Below are 11,113 nucleotides of genomic sequence, written 5' to 3' on the forward strand. Positions count from 1 at the left end.
AAAAAAAAAAAAAAAAAAATGAAGAGGAGTGAGCATTTTCAAACCCATTTTACAATGCCAACATTATCCAGATACTAAAGTCAGATAAAAATACTATAGGTTGAGTAACCCTTATCTAAATGCTTGGGACTAGAATTGTTTCGGATTTTTAATTTTTTCAGATGTTGGAATATTTGCATTATACTTACTGGTTGAACATTCCTAATCTGAAAATCTGAAACCCAATATGCTCCAATGAGCATTTTCTTTTGAGAATCATACTGGCACTAAAAAATTTCAGATTTTGGAGCATTTCAGATTTTAGGTATTAAACCCATACAAAAAAAAGAAAATTACAAGTTTGATGAACACAGATGTAAAATTTCTGAACAGATGCAAAATTTCTCAACAAAATACTAGCAAACCACATCCAATAGCACACTGAAGGGATCATACACCACAATCAAGTGAGATTTCATCCCTGGGATAGCAGGATGCTTAAACATAAATGAATCAATAAATGTGGCATACCACATTAAGAAGATGAGGATAAAAATAATACGCCCATTTCTTTTTTTTTTTTTTTTTTTTCTTTTTTTTTAGGTTCAGGGGTAAATGTGCGGGTTTGCTATATAGGTAAACTCGTATCACAAGGGTTGGCTGTACAGATTATTACCCAGGTACTAGGTCTAGTACCCAGTAGTTATTTTTTCTACTCATCTCCCTCCTCCCACCCTCATCCTCAGCTGGGCCCCGGTGTCTGTTGTTCCCCTCTTTGTGTCCATATGTTCTTATCACTTAGCTCCCACATACAAGTGAGAACATGTGGTATTTGGTTTTCTGTTTCTGAGTTAGTTTGCTAAGACTGATGGCCTCCAGCTCCATCCATGTTCCTGCAAAGGACAGGATCTTGTTCTTTTTTATGGTTGCACAGTATTCCACGGTGTATATGTGGCACATTTTCTTTATACAGTCTACCATTGATGGGCATTATGCTGATTACATGTCTTTGCTATTGTGAATAGTGCTACAATGAACATACATGTGCATGTGTCTTTATGACAGAAAAATTCATATTCCTTTGGGTATATATATCAGTCATGGAATTGCTGGTTCAAACGGTAGTTCTGCTTTTAGGTTTCTGAGAAATCAACATACTGCTTTCCACAATGGTTGAACTAATTTATACTCACACCAACAGTGTATAAGTGTTCCTTTTTCTCTGCAACTTCACCAGTATCTGTTATTTTTTGACTTTTTAATGATAACCACTCTGAGTGGTGTGAGATGGTATCTCATCGTGGTTTTGATTTGCATTTCTCTAACGATCAGTGATGTTGAGCTCTTTTTCATATGCTTGTTGGCCACATGTATGTCTTCTTTTGAAGGTGTCTATACATGTCCTTTGCCTAGTTTTTAATGGCATTCTTTTTTCTTATAAATTTGTTTAAGTTCCTTATCAATGCTAGATATTGGACCTTTGTCAGATGCATAGTTTGCAAATATTTTCTCCTATTTCTGTAGGTTCTCTGTTTACTCTGTTGATAGTATCTTTTTTCATGCAGACTCTCCATTTTAATTAGATCCCATTTGTCAATTTTCACATTTGTTGCAATGGCTTTTGTCATTTTGATCACGAAATCTTTGCCCATTCCTATGTCTAGAATGGTATTGCCTAGGTTGTCTACCAGGGTTTTTATAGTTTTGGGTTTCATGTTTAAGTCTTTAATCCTTCTTGAGTTGATTTTTGTATATGGTGTAAGGAAGAGGTCCAATTTCAATCTTATGCTTATTGCTAAAAAGTCATTCCCATGCCATTTACTGAATAGGGAGTCCTTTCCCCATTGCTTGTTTTCGTCAGCTTTGTTGAAGATCAGATTGTTGTAGGCATGCTGTCTTATTTCTGGGCTCTGTATGCTGTTCTATTTGTCTACGTGTCTGTTTTTGTACCAGTACCATGCTGTTTTGGTTACTGTAGCCCTGTAATATAGTTTGAAGCCAGGTAGCATGACACCTCCAGCTTTGTTCTTTTTGATTAGGATTGCCTTAGCCATTTGGGCTCTTTATTGGTTCCATGTGAATTTTAAAATAGTTTTTTCTAGTTCTATGAAGAATGTCACTAGTAGTTTGATAGGAATAGCACTGAGTGACCATTCCAACAGATGTAGAAAAAGTGTTTGACAAAATTTAACATCCTTTCATGATGAAAACTCTCAATAAATTAGATATATAAGAAATGTATATAATAAAGGCCATTTACAATGAGCCCACAGCTAATATCATATTCAATAGTGAAAAGCTAAAAACCTTTTTTCTAGGATCAGAAACATGACAAAGATGTCCACTCTCATCACTTTTGTTCAACACAGTACTAGAAGTTCTAGCCAGAGCAACCAGGCAAGAAAAAATAAGACACATCCAGACTGGAAGTGAAGAAGTTAAACTGCCTCTGTTTGCAGATGACATGACCTTATATACATATAAAAAGCCTAAAGACTCAATCAAAAAACCGTTAGAATAAACAAATTTGGTAAAGTAGCAGGAGACAAAATCAACATAAAAAATAGGCAATATTTCTATATACTAATGACAAGCTCTCAAAAAAAGTTAAGAAAACAATGTCATTTATGATTTAGGAATAATTTAACCAAGAAAGTGAATGATCTATTTACTGAAAACTATAAAACACTGATGAAAGAAATTGAAGAAGACACAAATAAATGAAAAAATATCCAGTGTTCATAGATTGGAAGAATTAATATTTTTTAAATGTCCATATACTACCCAAAGTGATCTACTGATTCAAGGCAGCCTGTATCAATATTCCAATGACATTTTTCACAGGAATAGAAAGGAACAATCCTGAAATTTGTATGGAACCACAGAAGTCTCTGAATAGCCAAAGCAATCTTGTGAAATAAGGACAAAGCTAGGGGCATCACACTTCCTGATTTCAAATAATGTTGTAAAGTTACAGTAATCAAAATAATATGGTAATGGCATAAAAACAGACACACAAACCAGTGGAACAGAATACAGCTCCTGGAAATAAACTCAGTGAACAGTCTTTAACAAGGGCACCAAGAATACACAATGGGGAAAGGACAGTTTTCAATAAGTGGTGCTGGGAAAACTGGACATCCACATATAAAAGGATGAAATTGGACCTTATCTGACATAAAACACAAAAACTAACTCGAAAGACATTAAATACTTAAATATAAGACCTAAAAGTGTAAAACTCCTAGGAGAAAACAGAAATAAAAGCTCCTTGACATTGGGTCTTAGCAGTGATTTTCTGAGATATGACATGAAATACACAGGCAAGCCAAAATAAATGAATGGAACTATATCAAACTAAAAACCTTCTTCACAGCAAAGGAAACAATCAACAAAACGAAAAGGCAATCTATGGAATGAGAAGAAATATTTGCAAACCATGTAACTGATAGGGGATTAATATCTAAAACTATATAAAGAACTCATATAACTGAATTCCATAAAAACAAATAACTCAATTACAAAACAGGCAAAAAGGCCTGAAAGACATTTTCCCAAAGAAGACACAAAAATGGCCAACAGGCATATGAAAAGGTACTCAATATCACTAACCATCAGGAAAATGCAAATCAAAAAGAAAATGAGATATCACCTAACATCTCTTAGGATGGTTGTAATCACAAAACAAGAGAGAGTGATGACAAGAGTGTGAAGACAAGGGAACTCTTGAACACTGTTGATGGAAATGTAAATTGGTATAGCCATTACGGTATGGCAGTTCCTCAAAAAATTAAAAATAGAACAACTATTTGATTCAGCAATCACACTTCTGGTATATCCCAAAGAAAAAGAAATCAGTATCTTGAAGAGATATCTGCACTCCCAGGTTTACTGCAGTATTATATACACTAGCCATGGTATGGAAACAAGCAACCATCAACAGAAGAATAATAAAGAATATATATAGGCTGGGCATGGTGACTCACGCCTATAATTCCAGCACTTTGGGAGGCTGAGTATGAGGTCAGGAGATCAAGACCATCCTGGCCAACACGGTGAAACCCCATCTCTACTAAAAATACAAAAATTAGCCGGGCGTGGCGGTGAGTGCCTGTGGTTCCAGCTAGCTACTCGGGAGGCTGAGGGAGGAGAATGGCTTGAACCCACGAAGTGGAGGCTGCAGTGAGGCGAGATCGCGCCACTGCACTCTGCACTCCAGCCTTGGCGACAGCGCGAGACTCCGCATCAAAAAAGAAAAAAAAAGGCTCCTAAACAAGTACTCTTAAGACAGTTACGTGGGTAAGGTGATTACGAAGCAAAGAACCCAAAGACAGTATTCTCAAAAAATGCCTGAATAGGCCTAGTGTCTATCCCAAATATGAGGAGCAGTTCCCTTCCAGTCATCACTCACAGAAGAGGTTGCCACCTCATACTGCTTTAATTAAAAGAAGTTTATTTCTTCACATTTTTAATTGTTGTGGGTACACAGTAGGTGAATGCCACTTGATGTTTCCAGTCTCATAAAGCCTTTCATGGTATGGGGCATTCTCTGAATCTCTCTTTTATTTTTTTGAGATGGAGTCTTGCTCTATCGCCCAGGCTGGAGTGCAGTGCCGCCATCTCAGTTCACTGCAAGTTCTGTCTCCTGGGTTCACGCCATTCTTCTGCCTCAGCCTCCTGAGTAGCTGGGACTACAGGTGCCCGCTACCACGCCCGGCTAATTTTTTGTGTTTTTAGTAGAGACGGGGTTTCACAGTGTTAGCCATGATGGTCTCGATCTCCTGACCTTGTGATCCACCTGCCTCAGCCTCCCAAAATGCTGGGATTATAGGCGTGAGCCACCATGCCCGGCCTGAATCTCTTTATTTTGAACATCGCAGTACTATTTGGGTAAGTTATGCTATCCTGAAATTACCTCAATCAATGGGAGTTTTTAGATGCTTATGAAGGTTATCTGGCAGAATTGGTTGACTTTTTTTTTTTTTAAAAAAGAGCAAAGCTACATAGATTTAGTAATTATGGTTGGGATATGATCACCAAACTGAAGTGTTAAATGCGATTGTAAAAATCACCATAAAAGTAGCAGAGTAAGTGGCGGTATCATCTTGTGCCTCAAGATGAATTTCCAGTGTGAAAGCATCATGAAAGTGTCAAAGAATGATGCATCAAAGCCAATCTGATGGGAGTAAAAATAATGTGCCTCGGAAAACTGTGTCAGATAATTCAGAAAGTGGCTTAAGTGAAGACAAAGACCTGATCACATGGCTGCATATGAATAATTTAAATAAATTTTTTCATAAAATTTGAGAGTCAAGAATAAGCAATACACCTCAATTTTACATAATATGTGATTTTATATGTATATTACATAAATTGTAATACATATTTTAAAATATAAAATATATTGTAACCCAAAATAAAAATTTAATGTTCAAAATATGTATTTATCTGTTTCATTAAGGTTGGCCTAAATACGTTTATTTGGACATTTTTCATTGTAAAATTGGACAGCAATCATCGCATATTCAAAGCCATCTTGTATTTGGTTACATGCATTATTTATGGACACCCACCTCCTCCAATGTGGGCTTTAGCTCCTGGTTTTTGGGTTCTAAGTACAGCATGCCCTGTGCCTGCTTGTGACCCCTTGTCCTTCTGGTCAAGAAAAATATGGTATCTGTATCAGACTGAAATGTACATATGGTTATTTATTTGTGAGTTTTAAGGCTTTTGACTTATTAGGAAGTGACCTAGTTTTCATGCCTCAGCTTCTTATTGCAATTTTCTTAAAAGGATGTGGTACCTTCCCATACACATGTGAAAACAACATTATATAGCAGAGTAGTGGCCTTGGCAGAGACAGACAGGAGTTTCTATCTTCTCTGTTCACTATGAACAATGAAAGAAATGATGAGAACGTGAACAACTAATCAGATACTTGCCAACTCATTCATTAAAACTGTATAAGAGGTTTTCATCTTTGTAAAGTCCTGTCCTAGCAAAGGCTAAAGCACTATCAACTGCAATTAGTAAACTCTTTAAGCTTCCAATTCAATCTAACCAACAAAAATGTTGCCTGAAACTTACTGGAAAATATTGCTTCTCCTGGGGGATAGATTCACTGTGCTGATGTGGATTAAAATGACTAATCCTAGAATAATTCTATACTGCACACAAAATCAATTTCACAAACATGCATTTGATAGTCCGTTTGAAAGTCTGTAAACATTTTCAAGTGGAAAAATTATTGAACATTTTACTCTATTAATCCTTCAAAAGAAAATTTGAAAAAAAATCTTCTCTATAAACATATTTTCTTCAGCTTTTAGAGCTAGTATATTAGACACAGCCCATCCATAAGAAGGAGCTAAGAAAAATATATACATGAATCCTGTTTCTCGCAGAAAGCTGTTGCTTTAGAAGCAATTAGGCCAATTAAGCCTGACAGCATGATTTCAGGAGGAATGCTGTGCAAGCTCCTATCTGTAATGAAAATTTGCACCGAAATGAGGAAGGGATAATACATGCAAAGAGATAACAATTCTGGAGTGCTCTCTATAAATCCGTTGCCCTTAGAAGGAATACAGTGGAGTAAGATGATAATGATGATTTTGGATTTCCGTTTAGTCCTTTTCAAAGGGAGGAAGGCATATAAACCAGCAGGTTCCACCACCCATCAATGTGAGGATTTGGTAAATGGAGAAAGCCTGTGACTGATGCATGGAAGGAGGAGAAAACCAGCCAAAATCTTCTTTGTAAGTTATGATTCCAAAGGAAGATTCCTCATCCCATAAAGTATACAACTCTGAATAGAACAAAGCTGAAGGGAAAATAGGTAATGAGGAGATTGGGATTTTATTTTGAAATTAATCAAATGTGGCTTAACGAATATTGTGAATTAAGCTTATTTCATGCCCAAGTCAGAAACAACAACAGATAATACAGAAAAATCTCTATACAGTATTATGGTGAAGATACATTAACATGGTGATTAGCAGTATTTGATTTAATTTGGACAAACAATACTGGGTTTAAACTGAAAGATGAGTTTTTAAAAATTCTCATAGTTTTAAATATACTTGCTTTAAAACTTAATAAACTCACCAGTGATTTTTTAGCACTACAATTTGTGTCTAACTCTATATGAGCAAAGAAGAAGTATATGACTGAATTCTGCACTTCTTTTCATTATTGTGTTTTTCCTATTGTTTCACAAGTTAGAAGGAGATGGACTGCTTATCTAAGACAATATCCCTTGGTTGAAGATCACTAAAAATAATGCCATGCCTGGCTGGATGTGACTTATCGATCTCCAGTGGCACAAGTGAAGAATAGTATCTTGGCTCCTCAGAAAAACTGGCTATCTTTCAAAGATAGAGAAACTTGACTCATGATCATTCTTTTAAACAATCTTGATCATTAGCCAGCTCAGTTATAATAACTGGTGGGCAAGCATTAGACACACAAGACTCTCATAGCCAAGGCACATGAGAAGTATGTTGTTAGCTTTTCGGCAAATATGTAAGATTGGTAAATTCTGGAGAAAAAAGAAAATGTGTACTACACTGTCGCTTTAGGACAGAAGGTCCCAAACGAAGCTGTTTCAGAATTACCTGGGAAGCTTATTAAAAATAACGCTGCCTGGGCCCCACCCCAAATCTTAGATCAATCTCCTGCATTTTCAAAAAGCTCCCTTTCCTACATCCTGGTGATTCTATGTCCACAAGGTGTTTTTTTTCTTTTTTTTTTTTCTTCTTCTTCTCTGAAGCAGAGTCTCAGTCTGTCACCCAGGCTTGAGTGCAGTGGTGCAATCTCAGCTCACTGCAACCTCTGCCTCCCGGGTTCAAGCGATTCTCCTGCCTCAGCCTCCTGAGTAGCTGGGACTACAGGCACATGCCACCATGCCCAGCTAATTTTTTGCATTTTTAGTAGAGACGAGGTTTCACCATGTTAGCCAGAGTGGTCTTGATCTCCTGACCTTGTGATCCCCCCACCTCAGCCTCCCAAAGTGTTGGGAATACAGATGTGAGCCACTGTGTGGCCCGTGTCCTCAAGGTTTGAGCACTGCTGCTCTCAAGGACAGTGGTGGGATGTCTTATGCTACAAATCATTAATATTCCTGATGTCCATTACTCACGTGTAAACCTTAAGAACAAAATCCTTTTCTTCCTTTACTTCTGTGAGTGACTGTAGGACATCCAAGATGCTTAGGACCGCACAGCCATATGGTCGCCTGTAGTGCAGGTGAGGAGGACCTTTCTTTGAGTCGTTCAGGAGCATCCGGCCTTGGGCACAGCAGAAAACACCAGTCAGATTGAAAAAAGCATGCTCCTCTCCAGTATTGCCTAATTGTCATTCAAGGATGCCTGAGCTACAGGCACCTACGAAATCCTCTAAGTTGGAAGACTACAGGGCTGAAGGGAGTCATCCAAGAATATTTATGTGCAAGACACCAAAGAGGCCTCTGGCCAAAGCTCTTCCCTGTACTACATTCAATCAATCATTCTTATCTAACTCTAAACCAGTATCAACAGTTCACTTATTAATCACGTAAGAAAAAAAGTGATTTTATGAATTTCTTAGAAAAACCAATGTGCTAATAATAGATTTACACTTCTCAGGTACGTTATAGATACAAAGTTTAGTATTTTAGCTGCCAGGTATAAGCTACATATGTACAGACAAGGAGGATACCGTGTTCTTTCAACCAAATTCCGCTGTCCAACATCATCCTGAACAATTGTGGGATTGAGAGTAGTCTTAAAAAGTGGGTGAGTATTTACTTTTCCAGCTTACCAAAGCTGTGCCTACAGCAGCAAGAAAAGTTGCAAATGCTGGAACCTTAACAAATACTTTAAGTACAGCAAAATAACTGTTTTGCTGGCAAGGGATTAAAAAATATTCTTTGATAAAAATGTACATGACAGGCCAGAACTCAAACCTATGAAGGAGGACTTGGTTCGCCAGAGCCCCAAAAGTTATATCATAAACTTGAAATAAGTCTGAGCAAACTAACAACAGAACAGTAGTAAAATCACTTTTCATCTTGGGTGGGGTAGAAGTGAAATACCATCCATCGTTGGGAGTGATGACAATAACTCTAATTTTGTGGAGAGAACCACAGATACATAATTTAAAACACAACCAATAGGTGCTGAATGGCATTTGGTGTGAAGTTGGCACCTCCAGAAAACTGCTGTAAGATCTCTGAGGGAAAGGGTAGGTACAGAGGCAGGGCACTGTGTTAGAAATAATGTCTAACCCCGTCTCTACTAAAAAATACAAAAAACGAGCCGGGCGAGGTGGCGGGCGCCTGTGGTCCCAGCTACTCGGGAGGCTGAGGCAGGAGAATGGCGTAAACCCGGGGGGGCGGAGCTTGCAGTGAGCTGAGATCCGGCCACTGCACTCCAGCCCGGGCGACAGAGCGAGACTCTGTCTCAAAAAAAAAAAAAAAAAAAAAAAAAAAAAAATGTCTATAAGCAGACCATTTTAAATAAAACTTTGGGTCTAAAACAGATAGGGAGCAGAAGGTTTTAAGTGATTAAAAACCACAAACAAAACCCATTCCCCCAAATCCATTTATATCAAACCAAGCTACCACAGCAGTTGAGCTTAGGTATAGCTTCAATACAAGCTGGACTCTAATCCTGAGATCTGAAATGACAGGTAAGATCTAGGGAGAAAACAAAGCTCATGCACAAGACATACTTGTTCCAAGTTGGGCCAGTCTTAGTCATGTGAATGGGTAAGGAGAACAGTACCTATTCGGATCACATGGGCAACGATATACAAATCTCTCTTCATATCTTTGCTGCTCAGATCCTAAGAGAAAAAATAAGTAAACTCAGGCAAGGAACACACAGAAAATAATTAAAAATTCATTTTGAATCTCTAGTCATTTGCTTTTACTGTATGTTATAGGTAGGGGAAGGGAAATTACAGCACATAGCACTTTAATAGTTTATAAGAGGCCTGGAGTAAAAGTCTGGATATCTTACAGGCCTTTGGAAGTTTACTTTATTGACAACATTTTTCCAGCTCTCATTTAAACCACTTAACAAATAAAAAGTCTATAAAAGTTCTCACATTAGAAATCTTCATGATATTGCATATTCCATGTTTACTCTAACATCATATAAAAACATTCCGTAACAGAAGGAATAAATGTTCAGTACAGAAAAAAATGAGAAACCACCAAAAAGCTCTTCAATAACTAAAATTCTGTAAGTTTGTTCTCCACTAATTTTTCATTGATTCCTCTGTCCACAGATGATGTTCTCCACTAATTTTACATTGATTCCTCTGTCCACAGATGATTATTACACACAAAGTATGTCCCACTTAAAAGAGATTAATTTATCAGTGAAACCTCAATAATTTGATTTCCATTTCTAAATTCTGATATTTATCATTTGTACTAAATTATAGTTGAAAATAATCTTATTGAAAAAAATTAAGGGTTTCCTTTAAGTAAACAGATACAATCTAGAATCAAAACTAATTTCCAAACCAAAGAGTTATGAAAATCATTCCTTTTTCTTTCTTTCTTCCTTTTCATTAAAAAACAAGGTCTTGTACAAAGATACTTAGACTTCCACACAATAATAATGGGAGATTTTAGCACCCCACTGTCAACATTAGACAGATCAACGAGACAGAAAGTTAACAAGAATATCCAGGAATTGAACTCAGCTCTGCACCAAGGGGACCCAATAGACATCTACAGAACTCTCGACCCCAAATCAACAGAATATACATTCTTCCCAGCACCACATCACACTTATACCAAAATTGACCACAAAGTTGGAAGTAAAGCACTCCTCAGCAAATGTAAAAGAACAGTAATTATAACAAACTGTCTCTCAGACCATAGTGCAATCAAACTAGAACTCAGGATTAAGAAACTCACTCAAAACCACTCAACTACATGGAAGCTGAACAACCTGCTCCTGAATGACTACAGGGTAAATAACGAAATGAAGGCAGAAATAAAGATGTTCTTTGAAATCAATGAGAACAAAGATACAACATACCAGAATCTCTGGGACACATTTAAAGCAGTGTGTAGAGGGAAATTTATAGCACTAAATGCCCACAAGAGAAAGCAGGAAAGATCTAAAATTGACACTCTAAT

The 11,113-nt window shown here is 37.1% G+C and overlaps 1 protein-coding gene across 1 annotated transcript in view; it reads right to left on the reverse strand.

The window, feature by feature from the left end:
- DOCK3 (dedicator of cytokinesis 3) overlaps window positions 1-11,113 on the reverse strand; it is a 404,390-nt gene that overhangs the window by 205,326 nt on the left and 187,951 nt on the right. The window contains exons 7-8 of the mRNA XM_017890007.1: window positions 9,741-9,801; window positions 8,117-8,264 (exon numbers count right to left, since the gene is read on the reverse strand). Coding sequence (XP_017745496.1) covers window positions 8,117-8,264; window positions 9,741-9,801 — 209 coding nt within the window. The remainder of the gene's footprint in view (window positions 1-8,116; window positions 8,265-9,740; window positions 9,802-11,113) is intronic.

The sequence above is a fragment of the Rhinopithecus bieti genome, unplaced genomic scaffold (assembly GCF_001698545.2).
Source record: "Rhinopithecus bieti isolate Rb0 unplaced genomic scaffold, ASM169854v2 scaffold_43, whole genome shotgun sequence".
NCBI classification, from domain to species: Eukaryota; Metazoa; Chordata; class Mammalia; order Primates; family Cercopithecidae; genus Rhinopithecus; species Rhinopithecus bieti.